The 22114-nt window shown below is 31.5% G+C and overlaps 1 protein-coding gene across 3 annotated transcripts in view; it reads right to left on the bottom strand.

Annotated features, from left to right (window-relative positions):
• The window catches only part of pcx (pecanex), a 267343-nt gene that overhangs the window by 236409 nt on the left and 8820 nt on the right, over positions 1-22114 (bottom strand). For all 3 annotated transcript variants that reach the window (XM_085814871.1, XM_085814873.1, XM_085814872.1), the window contains exons 2-3: positions 12400-12599; positions 1814-2010 (exon numbers count right to left, since the gene is read on the bottom strand). In XM_085814871.1, the coding sequence (XP_085670997.1) occupies positions 1814-2010; positions 12400-12599 (397 nt within the window). The remainder of the gene's footprint in view (positions 1-1813; positions 2011-12399; positions 12600-22114) is intronic.

The raw sequence follows: 22114 nt of genomic DNA, 5'->3' as shown, positions 1-22114 counted from the left end.
GAATACTGAATGTACTGGAATTTTCTACGGTTTTCGCAATTCTTTGAGCAATAGAACGACGTGCACCTGTCTGTACTCTCGAGCACACAATAGTTAATGCAGATAAAGGGGGAAAAGCTATTTCCGGGAGTATGATTCACCATTTGACGTTCCATATAAGGAAGAAAAGTTGTTTATTTAGTTTGGGCTTTGGTACGGGGGGGGGGGTGCACGTTCATTAAAAAAGCACTAAAAGCAAAAAATAAGCACTAGAAACAAAAAATAAGCACTAGAAACAAAAAATAAGGGCTTTAAAGAAAAAGTAAGCACCTATAAGGGCCTTTATATTTTATTTTCAAATATAAGGACTTTTAAGCACTTGTAAGGACCGCTACGAACCCTGTAGATACCGAAGCTGTGCTGACTTAATTCACTATTCTGCTAAGTTTCAAATATAAACAAATGGTGGCCTCATTAGGCTAGTGCCACTTACACTTTTAAATTGTTGATAACTCTATAACTATTGCATGCAGATTAACTATAGGCACAAAAAACTTCAACTGGAACAAACAACATAATTCAGCCATTTATAAACAAAAAATGCACAATTTACCAACATTTATGACTAAAAATACTAAGCTCACCAAGCCAGAAAATAACGCTGAATATACGGTACAAAGTCTTTAATCCGGACGTCCATAATCCGGACCTCAAAGCTACACACTTTCTGCGCATGCGTAAAACACACGTGCATAATACGTTTATGCATGCGCGTGTATAATGGACAGTATAAGCTAGGCTAAAATTATCTAATTATCTATTTCATGTTATAATGTAATGTTGCAGATTGCGTTGTTCCTTAATCTTCTAATTGGATCAGGCTTAATATTTTTTGCAGACTATTAGAGCAATTTTATAAAAAGTAAGCTTGACCTTTCGATTATGTCAAAAAGAGGTTCTGATTCTAGAGCTACCAAAGAATCTACAAAGCGAAAGTATGTGTCGATGTCCATCAAACAAAAAGTCGAATTCCTGCAAAAAATGGATAAAGGCATAACCTTTCTTTCTCTAAACATTCCGAATTCTGTTTATCAATTTCACGCTGCTCTGCAGGGGGAAGGGGGGACATTGTGGCATGCAATGAACTGGAAGTTGATCTCTCAGCACTATCCTCATCTTCAGGGCAGATGTTTTTATTTTACTCGGCTTATAATTCCTTACTAAATGTAGTATTTCATCTCGATGTACTCGTTCTTTGATATGATTTAAATCAAATTCCTTGTCATTATAAATATCACGAATACACATCAAATAATTTTCTGGTTGCAAATTTTCTTATTTCGACTAATATATGCTTTACGCATGCAATATTACATTGCGTAATGTATGCTTTACGCATGCACACATTGAAAGAAATGTTTAAGAAAGTAAACAAATACATATTAAGCATTTTTTTTTTTTTTTTTTGTAAATTTTGATATCCTTTATATTATATAATTGCTCTTTATTTCATAAATTACAGTTTCATATTTTTAATTTTATAATTTCTGCATGCTATCTTACCAGATTTAAATTAATGATCTATAATCCGGAAAAAAACCCTAATCCGGAATCGTGGAGGTCCCGACAAGTCCGGATTAAAGACTTTGTACTGTATATATTCTTTATTTTAAACTAAATCATTTATTTTAATGAAATAAATTTTTAATGTGGTAATTTTCAAAGCATTTATCCTTATGACTTGGATTAGCAATAATTTCCAAAATGAGAAAAATATCTTTTAAAAACTCTTAAAATGAACTGAAAATTAATTTTCTCTTTAGTTTCCACTCACCAATAGTGCTACCACAAGGTTTTGGATCAAACTGAGAAACTATAAGCCTATTGAACAGCTCCATGGAATCAACATGGGAAGAAATATTGCTCTTGCTAGGTCCTTCTACATAAGAATTACGAGAGCTGCACTGAACAGGTGGTGTTTCACCATCTCGACGAGAATTTAAAACAGACATTTCAATCCGTTCTGTCTCTCTGTTAAAAAAAAAAAAAAAAAAAAAAAATTGAGAGAAAATACAAAATTCCATAACCTTTTGAGACAATATGATTATTAAGGAAAATTAAATTAAAATGCTTAGGTGGGTAGCAAAAAGGGTACTTACGGAAAATTCCATCGATCACAAAAGACGGCGCCAATCGCACCAAATGAAAAAAAAACCATTCACTAAATACAAAAAAAAAAAGTTCTATTCTTATTTTTCTTTCAAATTTATACTGCTCAACATTGAATATGCAACACCAAGAAGGAGTGGTCAGAAATTTATGCAAAAATGCACGTCACTGTGTTATGCGAATGATATGAAACGCGCAGCTCTCCGACGCACGTGAAGTAAGATATAAGGGAAGGAACTTGCAGAATGGGCAATATTCGTGTCGTTATTTCTGCCAGACGAATTATCGAAGAAAGTTGGTTTTTGTCCCGGAGGATACGCGTAATAGGAGAGAATGCAAGGCCGCTGTCAACGAACGCACTTCCAGCAGATAGAAGATTTTACGAGGGGTATGGTGATCGGACTGAGAAGGGCGGGTTAGTCCTTACATCAAATCACAGCTGATACCTACATGGATGCGAGCACGCTGCATCTGCAATGGCGAACATGGTTGGAACAAGGAAATGAGGGAAGAAGGAGGGGTGCAGGTGCAGCCAGAGTGACGTCAGCACGCATGGATAGACGTCAGCACGCATCCGCCGAGAAGCTGTGGCAGTCCCGCAAGTCACTTGTACCGCGATACTGCAGCATGTGCAATATACCCTGGATGTTCCCGTGTCAACCAGAACCATTTCCCGTCGATTGGTTGAAAATGGCCTGCACTCACGGCGTCCGTTAAGAAGACTGCCATTGACCCCACAGCATACACGACAACGTTTAGAATGGTGCCAGACTGGAACGATGAGGATGACACAATGGCGAAACGTCGTGTTCTCAGATGAGTCACGCTTCTGTTTATCCAGTGACAGTCGCCGCATATGTGTGTGGCGTCGACATGGAGACAGATCTAATCCTGCAGTAACTGTGGAACGCCCCACCGCACGACAACATGGCATAATGGTTTGGAGCGCTATTGCCTATAATTCCAGGTCACCTCTAGTTCATATTCAGGGCACTATGACGGCACAACGATATTTGCATAATGTACTGCGGTCGGTGGCAATCCCCTACCTTCAGGGGCTGCCTAATGCAATTTTTCAGCAGGATAACGCCCAACCACACAGTGCTTGCATCTGCCAACATGCTCTGCAAGGTATACAGATGCTTCCCTGGCCACCGTACTCTCCTGACCTGTCACCAATCGAACTTGTGTGGGATGTGAGACGCCATTTGCAGACTCTGCCCCTGCCTCGTTTAGAAGACAAACTGTGGCAAATAGTTGAAAGGGAATGGACAGCCATCCCTGAGGACGCTATCCGCACTCTTATTCACTCTATGCCTAGATGTGTTTCTTTGTGCATCGCTGTCTGCGATGGTCCTTCATCCTACTGATCCAGGTGGTGCACTGCTTCCCTGGAAGGGTAATAGTGGTGGTTGAACCTCCACGAAGTGTCCAAAGGGGAAGTAGATCTATAATGTGATTTAGTTCACGGGACGGGGAAGCCAAGTTTATCTTATTTCATCCTACTGATCTGACGCCGTTCTTGCTCTGTATTCTAACTATCATTTTGAAATAAAGATCACTTATTACTGCTTGCTGTCTCTGTCTTTTTTCCAAATTTCATCACTTTCTGACCACTCCTTCTTGGTGTTGCATTTTCAATGTGGAGCAGTGTATTATATCATTTATTTTATATTTAATTTTTCCTTAAAAATTTCCATTATTTTTTATAAAAGTTTTTATAAAGTTTAGTTATATAAAGTTTAGTTATATATTACTTATAAATTATTTTTTCCATTATTTTTATTTATTTTCCATTATTTTATTTTTTATATACTGTAAAAGCAATTTTTTATGTTACGGAATAACTTTGGAAATATTCTACAGCATGCTCTTCTGTAGTAGGCATGTCCCATATTTTAATAATAATTTTTTTTTTTTTTTTCCAAAAATGAGTGATAGAGATAAAAAAAGGAGTCTTTACTCAGGAATAATAACTAACACGTGTAATCAAGGTTACACGAAACCTAGCATATTTGAAGAAAGCTTCGCGTAGTTTGCCATCTTTTCTTTAATCGGCAAAAATGGTCAACGGGATTTTCCGTAAGTATCACAAAACATTTGCAAGGCTTTAAACTGTTTTCTCATTATTGATATATACTTTTCCAAATTATACTAACCCCTGACTACTTATTTAATATTGAAGATACTCTAATTTTTTCACACTATTTATTTAATTTTACATTCAATTACAACCTGACAATCAACAAAATGAACTAATAAAATCGAACTCAAAAAAGTTTTGACAAATCAGAATTTTTTTTATATATATATAATGATTAAAAGCATGCAATGTAGAATTTTTCTCCCTGAATTCAAACACTCAAATTCTTAAACCTGGAGGAATTGAAACAGATATGTAACTGTGCAAGTGCTTGGAAATTTGCATTCTATCTTGTGGCTGCACAATGCTGAAGATGCACAAAGTTCAACGCTAATATAGTACCCCAACAGAAACCAAGATGGTGCATGCATGTATGTGTGTGTCTGTGAGAAGACTGTCTGTCCTCCTGACATCCTGGTTATCAATGTGGCCATAACCTGGTATTATCTTCAGACGGTGCAACAATCTGACATATGGAATCCTAACATGGAAAGGAGCTGTCAAAAATTATAATGGAAAAAGGAATCAAGCTGAATGTGCCAGAGATTATTTATATCAAGTATCATATAGAATTCTTGGTGTTAAGAGACAAAATTCCAGTCAAGTTAATCACCCGTCACACATCCTTATCTTTTTCATGTTATGTTCTACCTCACACGTCATAGGTTGGCATATCATGTTCATTGGTTTTGTTAACTAAAGTTTATGTTTAACTTACAGCACATATGCTCTTTAAGTGAGGAATCAAGTTTCATATTACACTAAAAGTCTTAACATCACACCCAAATTAAAATTCAACAGCAAGAAAATGTAAAAATTAAGTACCTTACGCCAAAATGATACTCCAATAAGGTAAGCCAGGAGTTCCCAACCTTTTTCTTACCCTAAGAGTACGTTCTAGAATATCTGTCGGATGGCGGAAACCATTTACTTTTTCAAGGTGAATTTATAGTTGGATAGAGTTAATAATACATGCACATAAAAAAAGAGGCTGGTCGCATTTCACTTTGTGCTGGTATCTATCTCTGTTGTACACAATTTCTATTTCATTAAAAATGAGAAAACATTCACATAGAATTTTATTGAAACCTAAAACATTTTTATTGTGATCGCACAGTGCCAGGCACACGTTAAACTATCAACAGGCGACATGGTGCCCACATGCATAGGATTGGGAACCCATGAGGTAAGAATATGAAAAACATTTTATATTAAAAAAGTAATGCTGGATTTTTTTTAAATGTTATTAATTATGTATCTAAGTCTGCATTTGTATGAGAGATTTCTATTTTTAATTAATTTTTTTTAATTTAATCTATTGAAACATTAAATACACATAATATTTGAGATAGGTAGTATGAGTAAATTATATGGGGAACGTGCAGAATCATCCACTGCTTTGAACATTTCTCAAAATTGCCTGCCATATAAGTGGGCATTTCTGCATCAACTTGAAAATAACAAGTCAAAGAATTGCACAAACTCGGTATACATGTACACATCAACCTATTTTTACTTTTAAAATAAATCGGAGAATTGCACAAACTTGGCACTGTGCACTCTCTTAACTTTGTCCATGTCACCATATAAGTGGGCAATTCTGCACTTTACCCAATTTTATTCCAAATGCAATTGTTATATTTTTATTATATTTGATTACTTATGATTATTATACTTTTACTATATAAATTACATTTTGATTACAAGCTAATGCAGTTTGTACACCAATCCTAAATGAAAAATTATTAATCAATTAATAATGTATATATTTATGGATAATGAATAAACTGTGCACCATTTACTTGTTCATATGTTGCAATGCAAAGACTCACTGTCATTCTATTCTTTATCATTCGTCTTTACGAACTCGATCACCTTCTGTGGCAACAAGCACATTTGAGAACAACATTTTCTGTGGCAACAAGCACATTTGAGACTTTAAGAACATACCAATGATGAATTTTCTTCAGAAATATTCTTACAGATGTAGTTATTCTACACTCACTTGGATTAACTCATGTCACCCATCCCCTAAGCATTAACATTCCATCTCTTCTGCAGACCTACTCTTTGTACATTTTTATCATCCTTGAATGGCTTGTTGATGCACGTCAAGAATTGAAGAACTGATGTCATCCTATACAGAATTATAGCCAAGTTTATTTGTAAAACAAGAAGGCTATACAAAATAAACATGGTGCCAGAGTTATACTGCCAAGAGAATCTACTCCATCACCATGATATGCAGTAAACCACCCATTTTTGTTCATTCACATAATAATGCCTTTTTTAAATAAATTTGACTTTTCCAATGTCAAAGACCAACTACAACAAAGAGCGGGAGGCTATGCCCATGAACAACATACACGAATAAGTTATGCATTGTTATTCAATTTCAGTTGACAAGATTTACAGCTTTCTTTCTCTTCTTCAACTTACAATTTAATGGCATACCAAAATTACTGTAGCATTTCTTATTGGAAAAAGGGAAAAGTTTTCATTGAGCAACTTTACTATAAAATGCTGAAATTCTACTAATTTCTTTTCATAATTTTCTGGCAACTTCTGTCCAACCACACCTTTTTTTGGCAAATTATTCACCTATGAAGTGAAAAATCTTCACAATTTATGAAGAGATCAACATAATGTCAAGTTCAGAGGGAAATTTTAATTTTCTGTTCATGAAAAATTTTGTAAATTTTAATTAATTTTGACATTTACTGCTAGAAATTTTTTTGTTGCTCCTTCCCAAAACCATTTAAAACAACTTTTACAGCATGGTGATGACTCCATTTTGATTTGCCAGATTTTTTTTTTTTTTTTTTTTTTTTTTACTAAAACACCATAAATATTTGGTATTGCTATCTTCTGCACCACATGGTATCACTTTCATCAAAGCCACATTTTTATCATACACCAAAGATCAAATTTCTAGAAGCCTATTTGTAGCAGGCTTTGATAATACAACTATGCCTTGAAATTATGCTACTTAAAATAAATATGTAACTCAGGGTACACTCTCTATATAATAGCTTTGTTTACAAAGTTGGAAGCCTACAAATGAAAAGGAATCCAAATTTTTTTTGGATGGCTGCTACTTCAGGTGCCAGTCAAAATGAAGGTTAACAAGAAACACACTTTCAAACAATTAAATCCATTTTCTTATATCTTACACAAAAATAACAATCAACACATAATTGCTTTAACAACTACTTAATCACAATTTATGGACTTCAGAATTATTAATTTTTAATATATGTATAGAGAAAAAAATGCCAATATAAAGGTAATAATGAAAAGATATAAATAAAAGGGAGATATTTTAAAGTAACTAAAACTATAAAAATACAGCGAAATATTTTATGTAAAAACAACTGATATAACCCTAGTAAAATCATTTTCAAAATGATTTTTATGTCTTAAATCAAAAATATAACAGATCCTGTTTACAAAAATCTGTGTCTTGAAGTTTTACCTAAATTTAATTAATATACTAATTCCACTATTAAGCATAAATAATAATAGAGTAATAACACTACCACAATATAAAGTCCAAAATCTGGACATTCAGTATTCAGAATGATCTAATCCCAGACGACCATACTGATAAGTAAATAAATACATAAATTAAATAACAAGAAAAATGCCCCGCCTCGCTTTACAAAGTCTAGAAATGGAGAATACAATACTCAATAAATGATGCAGGTGTGCCCTAAACATTATTTTTCTTCTCTAAATGTTAGAGTTTGTTGCACAAAACCAGCAGTGCATACCATTCAAAATTATCAATAGAGGAGAGGAATGTTTGCAAAACATTTCACTGATATGATTACTGATGACATTAACGCTATGATGTATATGACTGCGACAGTGAAATGAATGCTGGATATGGATAAATGGAAGGTACAACCCAGTCGTTTCAGATAACCCTTGATTCTGTAAAAACACCACAATGGTAAAATTCAAGAATAGCAGCTTGTGATTACAGATACCATTAACCCAGGGATAAATAGAAGGGCTAGGTCATTCCTTTGTTCACCTCCTCACCGACGCAAGCCTCATAGAGGGTGTTAAGTGGAAGTAATCTGACGTGTCTGTGTTGCGCCTGCTCTGATTTTGCGTGTTTAAAACTGTAGTTTCATTCAGTTGCGAGACGATTTTCTGGAGGTCGCATATCCCAAATTAATTTTAATCATACATATTTGTTTTCTAATAATGCAAATGTTTAATAATTTATATATAGATATATATATAGTTTTAGTCAGTTTTCCTTTTAAATTCTATATTTAAAGTATCCTTTATGTAATATGGCTTCTTGTGCTGTAGCAATGTGCCGTAATACTTATAGAAATACGAAAGGAAGAGATATTGTATTCCATGCTTTCCCAAAGGACAATTTTCTTTTGACGAAAGAATGGATACATAAATGTCAGAGGCAGGATTCTATTAATGTGAAAAATGCAAGAATTTGTGGCGAACATTTTCTGTGCAGTGATTATGAAGATGACATGAGAAATCGCTTGCTTGGATTACTGCAAAAGAAACTGTTGAAATGCAATACTGTGCCGAAAATAAATTTATCGTGTGCAGTAAACGAAATAACACCAAGAAATCGGAAACATTTGAAAAGAAAACTAATGCAGAGTCCTTTTGAAAGACTACACGAATTAAGCCCAAAGAAAATTTATTTTGAGGCCGAGAACGAAATTGAAGCTGACAATAATAAATCAAATGTGAATGATTTTGAAATAAAATTTCACAAGTGACAATGCCCTAAGTGACAATATCCCTGAATGGCCCAAGTGTAAAGATAAACAAGAATATATTGATAATTTGAAGAACAAAATATCCTTAGAAAATTGTAATAAAATATTGAAAAATAGAGAAAAGAAAAATTTTAGAATGTTTGCTCAGTGACAAAGAAGGTGGACGACATCTAGAAAGAAATTTGTATCGGAAATTCAGAAATTAAAATCCCAAACAGCGAAATTTAGGAAAAAACAGCACAGATTGGAGAATTTGGAAAAACCTCTAAAGCATATTTTTACAAAGACACAGGTTAACGCATTGCTAGAAAAGAAGGAAAAAATCAGGTGGACTAGTGAAGATATTTCATGTTGCATTGTCATAAGAGCTCTGTCATCTAAAAGCTATGATTTTTGGAAGGAAAAAATGGGAATTCCTTTACCTAGCACTAGCACATTAAAGAGATGCTGCACTAAATTTTCCTGTAGTCCAGGAATTCAGAGTGATGTCCTTGCTGTAATGAAGGAAAGATGCAAATATTTGAATTCTGTAGAAAAAATACACATTCTCAGTTTCGACAAAATGCATATAGATTCTAAACTCTTCTAAGACTCTAAACTGGACCAAATTCTCGGTCCTTTTTCAAAAAATGCAGTTTGTTTTAATCAGAGGTCTCATTTCGCAGTGGAAACAACCAATATTTTTTTATTTTAACACTCTAATGAAAAAATAACTTTTTTCACTCATAAGGCATATTCAATCATCTGGAGCAGAAGTGAAAGCAATAGTGTCTGATTTAGGAGGATCTAGTACTTTGTGAAAAGAGTTACAGATTTCGATTAATAGTTCTCAGTTTCCAAATTCAGTATTGCAAATGAAAAAAATATGGGCTTTTGAAGATTTAATGCGCTGCTTCAAATTACTGAGAAACCACTTTTTAGATAAAGGATTTGTTTCAGAAGATGAACTGTTTTAAATTTTGATATTATTAAAGAGGTTTTAAATAGATTCAGGAGAAATTAAATTGTGTCACACACTAAAACCAAATTATTTAATGGTCAAGGCAAACGAGAGACAAAAAGTCGTTCCAGCAAAAACATTATTTTCAAGAACTACTGCAAAAGGTATACTCCACCTCACAGGAAATCAAAAAGCATCTGACTTCTTTGAGTTAATCGAAAATTTTTTCGATGTTATGAATAGTACCAAGCCATACCTTCCTTCAGATAAAATACTTAAAGCAGCATTTGGATTAAATGAACATCATGAAAAACAAATTCAAGTTTTGGAATTAACGAAGAAAGTCATTGGTGGATTACGAGTTCAGGGAAAATCCAATATACTGCCTTTCTAAAAAAAAATAATAATTTCATTAAATTCTCTTTTTGGCCTACACCAGGATTTGAAATCATTGTATGATGCTATATATATTTTAACCTCTAGATTAACTCAGAATGCACTTGAAAGTCTCTTTAGTCAAATTTGACGGCAAGGTAGGTTTAATGACCATCCATCACCTAGTGAAGTTATACACTGCTTAAAGCAATTAATACTCGCTAATAAGCTACCAAATTTATTTTCAAAAGTGTGCATGACTAAAGAAAGCAGAAATATTGATTCATATTTAACATCAAAAATACTTGAAAGGGCTTTGAAAACTGAGGAAGAAGATGCTTTTCCATTAAACACTATTAATGATTTGGATTTCACAGAGGAACCTTCTCCTATGGCTTGGGAATTAGAATTGAATTCCACCAGACAATTTTTGACTGCCAAAAAAGAAGCATTAACATATGTTACAGGTTATACTGCCTACCGTGCGCGAGACAAAGACCCATCATTTGGAACAATATCTAAAAATAGTACTGATGAACCAATATTTAATTCAGAATGGATTAAATTATTTTCCTTTGGAAGTTTGACTACACCTTCCCATTTATGGATGAATACAGTTTACGAGTTCAAAAACATATTTTGTGCAGTTCATGGTACAACTTACTATAAAGGGAAACATGTAATTGGCTCTTTATTAATAAACTGGAGAAACATTATCCTGAAGTTAATAGAGAAGTAATTTGTTTATTTTGCAGAGTGTGAACTTTTATTAGAATATGTTTCTTTCTTTCTTAAATAGAAATGCATATGTATGAAGAACATAATTCTATCATATGAGAACTCATTTTGTTAAGTTATTGTTAAATTTATTTTTATTGCATCCTGTGTTATTATTGATTCGATTTTGTGCTAGCTTAGCATTCTAGATAAAATATAATAGTATAACAATTAAAGTAATTGGCATAAGAAGACCTGCCTCCTTAAGCCCCACTTTTGAAAAATTAAATAATTTTTTTAGGTACTGTGAGTAAAGTTGTTTTGTCTAAATTAAGATAACAATCTTACATGTTTTTATTTAAATGTAATATTGATGTAAGCCTAAGTTACAAAATTATTTTTAAAAATATATGTTATCATATTGAATCAGGAGAAAAATATGCCAATGTATTAACAATTAGGCTGAAACTCAAACTTAGATTAGCAGAAATTTGGAAAACTATACCAATTTAAGGTTGTATTTTTTTTATTAATTTTAAATAGCTGTTATTATAGTTATCTTAGAAGCTGTAGTAAAGTTCTCTTAGTTAACATGCAGATAAAGAAATGATTAGAAATAAACAGGCATTTAAAAGAAAAAAATCCCTACAAATTTAAAAAAAGGGAATTTTATGCTAAGAGTAGCACATTTTATTTGTTATTTTTAAATTGAGTAAGTAATATTACATTTTTTAACGTTCAGTGTAAAATGCATACTGTAGTAACATTGTCTGTTCTAAATTGGAGTTATCTTTCCCACACAGCTAATTTTAAACGCTGGTTCTTCAAATTTAAAACGCTAATTTCTATGTTGTCAATTGTCATCATGGCTACATCATCACTCCCCACTGCCTGTTTCAGGGGGAAAACTTCTATGAGCTAGCCCTTCTCTTTCAAAGTCCTGCCATGAACCTTGCATTATAAATTGCCATACTAGCTCATCACCTGGAATTATGGTTTGGAATATCAGCAGATTGTCTAATACCATTTAAACACACTCAAAAGCCACTGCTAAAATATTAAATATTTTTTTACATATCACCGTTATTTGATTATAAATTCAACTCCTAGACTTCATTTTATTTAAAAGTTTTTTTATATATTTATTCTTTCTTTTAAGCATATTTTCTGTTACTTCAATAACCCTTATGTATTATTTGTCTTAAAATGACTTATGTATTATGGAGCCATGCTGAATATTTATGTCTACAAAACTAAATACTTAAAAGATAATTGAATTTTAAAAGAAATATGAAAAAAAAAATGCTTACTTTTTCTGCACTTTGTCTGGCAAAATAACAGTATCACCTTCAATGTCATCTGACTTTCCAGATTCATCACTAGATTCTTCACAGTAATCACCAACATCAAACATTTTATGCAATTGAACATTGATAATTTTTAACGTGGTAAACACCACACCTACGATAGTGCAGTATATAGTCCATACTATCAAAGAAGGAGTACAGCACTGTATAAAAAGGAGTAAAATAACAGTTTTAATTTCTGTTTTTATTATATGCCACTAAGAATTAAGTTTATTACAAGACAATTACACAGAGGTTATGAATAACAATTTTATATTTTGCATATATCTTGTCAATACATAAAAAGCAAAATATTCTACTAATGCAGTTATTTTACATTGATTCAATCATAATATATTAAAATACATCAGTTCATATACAACAGTACTGTTTTACCTTGCCACTCTCAACAATAAGAATGACAATTAATCCTCTGACTAGCAAGGCCCCACACACACATATATATATAAAATGTTGTATGATCTTAAATTCACTTAGTTCGAAAACATGTTATTCTAATACTTGCGCAATAGTTACAAAGTAAGATAATAATTTATTTACTAAAGAAATATTGATTATATTATCTCCTAATATTAATTTTAGTAGAAGTATCTAAAAAGAGTGAATCCATAGGTAGGAAGTTTAATTCCAAAAATTGTTTTAAACTAACTTGAATGTAAATTGTTAAAAATGTTTTACGGGGATTTGAATTAAGTCATGAAATAACAAAATTTCAAATTTAGAAAAAGAAATTAAATTAAAAGCAAGTAATTATTGCTACTGATCGGAAATTAGTTGACTTTTCAAGGGGAACAAACCAACTCCCGTTCAATGAACAATAATTAATAAATAAATATGAAGGTGTTTCGTCTTTTACTCAAGTAGATGCCAAACTGGCAAATTAAGTTAGGCCAAATATTTCCGTGAAGTGAAGGCATTTAGAACCAACGTAGAGTACCAAAGAACTCATTCTGAATTAAGCATTTTCGCCAATATAATTTTGACTGGAAAGCAATTTATGTAGTAAAATTCATAAAATACTTGAGTAGTTGTCCCCACCCTCGTTTTTATGCATTTTAATTCATAACTATTTGTAAAAAAATTAAACATTGGTAATTTTAATTGGAATTATGAAATATAACTCAAAGTAATTGATATAAACATTAGAAAATTAAGAAATAGAATGCATTCTTTGCAAAAACAAATCAAATAATAAAAATTGAAAATTAATATATATATATATAATAAGAAAAGAGAATGTACATGAAGATATAAAAGGCCAGAAAAAGCATTAATTCACTTACGTTCTTTCTAGTGGGATGTGGGCAAAGTGTTCTCTTCGGCATCTTACTCAGAAGGGTTGTGTGTCGGAAAATTCTTATCGGAAGCGGGGGCTTTGAATTATTTCAGGTGGCGAAACTTGTGAGAAGTAATTTATGGGACAGTGGAGGGACTGGGGAGTTCTTATATGAGTGAAAACATCTGTTAAAATTTTGAATATACTAGTGAATGGAAATTAATTAATTTCTGGCTAATTGTCATGTCGGAATGAAGAAGAAATTAAGAAAAGGAAAAAAGTAATTTTTCCTGTCAAAGAGCTATTTGACAGACTAAAGATTATGAAACAGGCCCCCCCCCCTTTTTTTTTTTTTTTTTTTTTTTTTTTTTTTGTAACAGCATAAGAAAAGTCTGAAAACAATTAGCTTTTTACATTATATACAGCTTTGTAATTACACTATGTACAAATCCTTCAACTGATAGTCATCCAACTTATACTGCCTTCTCAGGTTTAGAAACAAATTATAATATCCCTATCAGTTAAATGATTTAGAGTGAGTATTTAACGCCTGCTCTTTTAAGGCAATGGTTAATAAATTGATTAGGTACTAGATTATTTTTGGGAATTTTAATAAGGAGCAAAATTTTGTGTTGTAGATCTATCGTATCTGTGCAAATATTTTTAATATGTTGTATTTGATTTATTATTGTATTACAAATTACTTTTTTGGAGATGTTGGAATTCCAATTTATTAATTTGTTAGTATTGAAACTGAAGTTTCTTGTTTTGTCAAACAGTAAAATTTTTTCAGAGTCAATGATTTGAAGAGAGATAGTCTATGTTATTTTGCAAATTTAGTTTTATTAAGTGTAAGGGAATTTGGATAAATCTCGGAGTATTCAATGTTATTAAAATTATTATATGTAATAAGGTATATATCTGTAAGTGTGGTTGTAGTAATTTAATTCTTGCTGTTGTAAATTTTTTTGGAAGTTAAATTCTTTGATAAATAAAAAGATATAAGTTTTCAAAATCATAGCAGTTAATGTTTTGTATGTCAATTGTTTGAATGGCATTAATGACAGGAGTGTTATTATGGATGATCCAGCAATTTATGATTAGTGTTACAATCGTTGAAAATAAATTTACAAAATTTTTTTTAAGTTGAATTGAAAAATAATAGTCTACATTTTTCTTGTAGTTACTAGTTCCATTTGCTATAAATCTGAATTTTAATGGTGTTTTATGGAATTTGGGAAGTGCATAGAAGTTAGTAAATCTGTTGTAGCTTAGATTTAAAGTGATATTTAGTTTTTTATGAAAAGTTTTAATTCTGTTTATTATAGATGTTTCAGTAAGGTTTGCTAATTAAGTAGTTGCGTTGAAAAGTTCTTTTTGAATAATTTCTACATTTATATACCTCACTTCCTTTAGAAGAAATTTATACTAGTCTACTAGATCTGCCTAAACTCTTCCCTGATATGGTCACGATTATGAATCTTGCAGGGTTTGTACACATTTCTGCACACAAATTAAGTACTTTTAAGGTCTTTTAAGGACCCTTAATGAAGAAAATTAAGGACCTATGAGCAAATGGGAACTGAATAAGTTCAATTAAAAATATTATTTTATGCCTGAATTTCACTTTTGTAATACCGTCCTAAAAATAAAATAGATCCTTAAATAGTATGCATTATTACTAAACATGAATTAATTAACATAATTATTAATAAGTTTGAGGATAAAATAAACTTCATATAGTTTATCAAGTAGCATTAAACAGTTTACACTTATAATAGGTTGGACATATTTGAAAGAAGATAAGTGACATTTACATTTTACTAATAGTTAGCTTTATGTTGATTTTTTTTTTTTTTTTTTTTAAATGCCTCATTCTGTCACATACTTGGTCAATCTAGAGCAGAGGTTCTCAACTGCTGGTACACAAGAAAAAATAGGTGATACACAAAGAAGCAAAGTATTTTTAACTATTTATTTCAAAAATTAAAACCCCAGCATCCTGATTGAGTGTTTTCTCCAACACTCGAAAATTTATACTATCTGAGCTTTGTTCAAGAGTTGTGGTGGTAGTAGTACTTTGTAAAAGGTGGTACTAAAGGTTTTCAATTTTTGTTTAGATGGTAGACATTAGTCAAAAGGTTGAGAACCGCTGGTCTAGAGGTTTAGTAAAAATAGCGGGTAGATTTTATGTCAAACGACATAAGTTAAAATGAGATCATAATCAGCATCATTCATATCCAAAAGAGTGAATATTATCACCATTGCTGCTTGTCTAGAATGAGACTTAATTTTTAATTTTAATTTGAAGCCTTCCCAAACATTTTGGCTAGTTTATATCGGTGTCCTTCTCTTTAAGCATCTTTTCTAACAATAATTTGAAATTTGTCTCAATATGCAAACCAATATTCTTGCTAGTTTCTGTGTGCTTTATCTCCTAACTTGTCAACCTCTCCACAACACACCTATGAGGGTCTACTTGATCTGGTAAAAGTTAAATAGTCCAAAACCCTCGATAGACATAAAGCAAATTATCACTATGTCTGAAAGTAATTACAATATCAGACAAAGGTTTAAATAAGCCTCTTATTTAAAAAGAACTTACAACAAACATAAAGGCATGTTCTGATGCTACAATCAAGCCAATTACATCTCACGGTGATGTAATTAAACAAGAACAATCATAATTCAAACTAAAAATGTGGACTAATGGTCAAAGATTACACAATTTAATTTTAATTTAATCTACCTCTGTAACTTTATCATATAAGGAAACAGAAATAGAAAATTATAGTAAAGGCTGAAATCATAAACAATTTGGTAATTTACATAATAATATAATAATAATTGCACATATCTTTAAAGAAAAATTTTCTTTATGTATTCAGTTTCTTTCTTCAGCATCTTTCCTTTTCATTTTAGAATTTTTTGATTTAATTAAGGATCTCTGTTTTTCTAAAAACCACTAAATGCATTTAGAATGTATAGAAAAAGTGACTAATTTAATTTCGTTTGTAATATGGAATTCGGAAGAAATATGAAATATATATGGTAAAGGCCGGGTACAGAGCTGGTGTGACAGAATTTTTAAAATTTAGTGACACACGCAATTTTATAAAAGTAAACTTGAACTTTCGATTATGTCAAATAGAATTTCCGATGCTGGAGCTTCAAAAGGATTTACAAAACGAAAGTATGTTTCGATGTCCATCAAACAAAAAGTGGAATTGCTGCAAAAAATGGATAAAGACATGAAGAAGGTGGCAGAGAGGTTAGTGAAAACGAAAAAATTTCGATTGCAAAGTTAGTCGGTATTCTCGGCACAGCAATTACGGGACTTTAACAGCGGAACTTTGTAACTGAACAAGAAATTATGTCTGTTTATAGAATTAATGAGAAAGTATTATCACATAAAACGAAGCAACTTAAACAACTTACACTGAAAGAAATGTTTAATAAAGTAAACAAATTAATATTAAGCTTTTTTTTTTTTTTTTTTTGTAAATTTTGATACCCTTTAGATCATAATTGTTTTTTATTTCATAAATTATGGTTTCATATTTTTAATTTTAGAATTTCTGCATGCCATCTTACAAAATTTAAACTGATGATCTATAATCCGGAAAAATCGAAAATCCAGAATCGCCGAAGTCCCGACGAGTCCGGATTAACAACTTTTGACTGTATTAGGAATAGAAATAAATTATAACCCATGAACACATTCAAAAGATAACCATATACGTCAGTGAATCACCAAAAATATTCCTCCAAAATGCTAATTCACACTCAAAATGGCAGTCGTAAACACAGGCAGAAATTTCAGATGATAAAAATTAAGGACCTTGTATTAATTTTGGCCAAAATTTAGGACTTTTAAGGACCAAAAATCGATTCCAAAAAATTTAAGGACTTTTAAGGACTCTTAAGGATCGCGCGAACCCTGTCTTAGTAAATGGAAAACCAACCTAAAATGCACACTTTTTCATAACTACATTAAATTTCAAAATCAACTTTTTAAACAAGTCAGAGGTCTTCCAATGGGCTCCTATTCCAGTACCTCGATCTGTAATATCTTTTTATTTATTATAGAATTTAAGTTCCAAAAAAATTTACAACAGCAAGAATTAAATTACTACAAGCACACTTACAGATATACAGATGATCATATTACATTTAATAATTTTATTTAATACTCCGAGATTTATCCAAATTGTCTTACACTTAATAAAACTAATAATTCGCAAAATAACATAGACTATCTTGATCTTGAAATCATTAACTACAAAAGATTTTACTGTTTGACAAAAAAAGAAACTTCAGTTTCAATTCTAACAAATTAATAAATTGGAATTCCAACATCTCCAAAAAAGTAATTAGTAATACAATAATAAATCAAATACAACGTATTAAAAATATTTGCGCAGATATGATAGATCTACAGCGCAAAATTTTGCTCCTCATTAAAATTCCCAAAAATAATCTAATACCTAATCAATTTATTAACCATTGCCTTAAAGAGCAGGCGTTAAATACTCACTCTAAATCATTTAACTGACAGGGATATGATAATTTGTTCCTAAACCTGAGATGGCCTAAACCTGAATTTCCATTCACTAGTATATTCAAAATTTTAACAGATGTTTTCACTCCTATAAGAACTCCCCAGTCCCTCCACTGTCCCATAAATTACTTCTCACAAGTTTCGCCACCTGAAATAATTCAAAGCCCCCGCTTCCGATAAGAATTTTCCGACACACAACCCTTCTGAGTAAGATGCCGAAGAGAACACTTTGCCCACATCCCACTAGAAAGAACGTAAGTGAATTAATGCTTTTTCTGGCCTTTTATATCTTCATGTACATTCTCTTTTCTTATTATATATATATATATTAATTTTCAATTTTTATTATTTGATTTGTTTTTGCAAAGAATGCATTCTATTTCTTAATTTTCTAATGTTTATATCAATTACTTTGAGTTATATTTCATAATTCCAATTAAAATTACCAATGTTTAATTTTTTTACAAATAGTTATGAATTAAAATGCATAAAAACGAGGGTGGGGACAACTACTCAAGTATTTTATGAATTTTACTACATAAATTGCTTTCCAGTCAAAATTATATTGGCGAAAATGCTTAATTCAGAATGAGTTCTTTGGTACTCTACGTTGGTTCTAAATGCCTTCACTTCACGGAAATATTTGGCCTAACTTAATTTGCCAGTTTGGCATCTACTTGAGTAAAAGACGAAACACCTTCGTATTTATTTATTAATTATTGTTCATTGAACGGGAGTTGGTTTGTTCCCCTTGAAAAGTCAACTAATTTCTGATCAATAGCAAAAATAATTACTTGCTTTTAATTTAATTTCTTTTTCCAAGTTTGAAATTTTGTTATTCATGACTTAATTCAAATCTCCGTAAAACATTTTTAACAATTTACATTCAAGTTAGTTTAAGACAATTTTCGGAATGGTAACGGGTAAGTTAAGAGTGAACTCATAGCGGCTACCTATGGGTTCACTCTTTTTAGATACTTCTACTAAAATTAATATTAGGAGATAATATAATCAATATTTCTTTAGTAAATAAATTATATATACAGTCAAAAGTCTTTAATGCGGACTCGTCGAGATTTCGGCTATTCCGGATTATTGGTTTTTCTGGATTATAAATCATCAGTTTAAATATAGTAAAAGGCATGCAGAAATTATAAAATTAAAAATATGAAAATGTAATTTATGAAAAAAGCAATTATGATCTAAAGGGTATCAAAATTTACAAAAAAAAAAAAAAAAAAAAAAAAAAAAAAAAAAACCTTAATATTTATTTCTTTACTTTATTAAACATTTCTTTCAACACGCGCATGCATAAAGCATACATTGCGCATAGTCGAAATTAGAAAATTTGCAACCAGAAAACTATTTGATATGTATTCGTGATATTTATAATGACGAGGAATTTGATTTAAATCACATCAAAGACGAAGCACATCGAGATTAAATACTACATTTAGTAAGGAATTATAAGCTGAATAAAATAAAAACATCCGCCCTGAAGATAAGGATAGTGCTGACAGATTAACTTCCAGTTCATTGCATGCCGCGACGTCCTCCCTTTCTGCGCGGAGCAGCGTGAAATTGATAAACAGATTTTGGAATGGTTAGAGAAACAAAGGATATACCTTTATCCATTTTTTGCAGCAATCCCACTTTTTGTTTAATGGACTTCAAAACATACTTTCGCTTTGTAGATCCTTTACATATTAGTATATATATATCGGAAATTCTATTTGACATAATCGAAAGTCCAAGCTTACTTTTATAAAACTGGTCTAACAGTCTGCAACAAATAATAAGCCGGATACAATTCGAAGATTAAGGAAGAACGCAATCTGCAACATTAACTGAAATAGATAACTAGATAATTTTAGCTTAGCTTATACCGTTTGTTATACATTAAAAGCGCTTATGCATGCGCAGAAAGTTTGTAGCTTTGAGGTCCGGATTAAAGACTTTTGACTGTATGTATATATAACAAAAGAAAAGATAACAAGCTAAAAAAGACCTATGTGGTCAAAAACTTTGCGCATTGAGCTCAAAATTTAGAAAAAAAGTTAAAAGAAAATTCCTAGTTCGTACGTGAAAACGTTGCTTAGATACTGTGGTTCTGTTTACAAGATTAACATAAGTAAAATAAAGTGCAATGAAATGTGTAAATATAAAAGATTAAATAAACAATATAAACACTTGAATATTTACAAATAAAATTCAATACTAATTGTAAGCAATATGCTGATCAAAGTAAGGCATATTTTAAACATTAGAATTAAAGTGTGACAAAAGACTTAAGCAAAAATACAAAAACAAAGAAGCGGTAAATGGTAGATTAGCTTAATTCGAATCTTATTAACTCATATATATATATATATATGGGGCCTTGCTAGTCAGAGCATTAATTGTCATTCTTATATATATATATATCGCCTAGAATACTCTTTGTGCTGTCTGTAAGAAAGTATATATATGCACGTTTCTTGAAATGTCAAAGAAACTAAGGCAATATATCAAAAAAAAAAAAAAGAAGAAAAAAGAAAAACATGAATCCATGTATAAAGTATCAGGGGGAATCTCACATGAAAATCAAGAAAATAATTCTTCCTCGGGGTAGTTTTGGGTAATTTAGCAAAATTTTAAGCCCTTCAGAGGGTTAATATATAATCTGGATGAATATTACATGCTTAGTTGTATTTAGATAGAAAATTATGATTTGTACTGTTTTTCATTCCTTCAAACAGTATATGATATTGTTGCAGTTTTTGTATTAATTTATTTAGTTTTCTCATTTTTTAATAGAATTGTTATTAAATTGTTTCATTTCCCCGTGCAATGCTGCACGTGACTTATTTGAAGAGAAATCTATGCCGGAAAATTTTTAAATACAGGAGCACACGCATTTAATAGATTTCTCGTAATTGTACGCTTTTCGGGAAGAATCGAGAAAATACCAGACTATGCTTGTGCTGATTAAAAAGCTTTTAAAAGCGAAATCAAAACCACGAAATCGGATTAGCTTTCTTTATTTTGAATTGGTTCTGTTGAACATTTTCGGTAGTTTAAAAGATAAGTACTATATTGCAACAGTGTATGAATATCTGAGGAAATTTAAGCATTTTGTTTTTATTTGTGGTGATACAAGTAAATTCTATTCACTTTTCATTGGACTTGTGCCTTCAATTTATTACAAACCTGTATGCACACAATACTTTTTGGTGTCAGAAGAGGGATTTGAATGCCAATAAGAAGAGCGATGGAACAACAATTAAGGCAGTTGATATCAGTCTTTGCCTCATTTAAACAAGAAATGAAAGATGAGATGAAAGCAGGACAGGAATCTGTTAAATTAGAGATGAAAGCAGTTAAAGATGGATGCCGGTCAAGAAGAGATGAAATTGGGCCAAGAATCTGTTAAAGAGATTACCCGCATAATAGAAAACAAATTTCAGTCTATAGAAGGCAGAATAGACGCAGCTGAAAATAAAGTTGGAGAAATTCAAGAAAGAGTTTCTTCTGTGAAAGAACAAATAGAAGAGAGAGTTTCTACTGTGGAGCAATGAATCGAAGGAAGAGTTTCGGCCGTCCAGCAGCAAATCGAACAATAAACTGAAGAAAAAGCTTCTGTCATCTAAGAACACACCAAAAAAATTGATGACCGGGTTTCTGCAGTTACCAAATTTAAAGAAATTTGTAGCGACGGCAGAGAGCAATTCGGATGGCTTTAAGTTTTTACCCATGCCTACTCGTCCCTTTCTGAAGCTGTCCACATACAATGGGAAGACATCCTGGCAAGTACATAAGACACAATTTTCTATAGTGGTGGA

Source organism: Stegodyphus dumicola, chromosome 4 (genome assembly GCF_044657685.1).
Source record: "Stegodyphus dumicola isolate Sdum_Otavi_A_Nest chromosome 4, ASM4465768v1".
Lineage (NCBI taxonomy): Eukaryota > Metazoa > Arthropoda > Arachnida > Araneae > Eresidae > Stegodyphus > Stegodyphus dumicola.
Note: the sequence above shows the minus strand (reverse complement) of the source record. Positions and strands in the feature narration are given on the sequence as shown.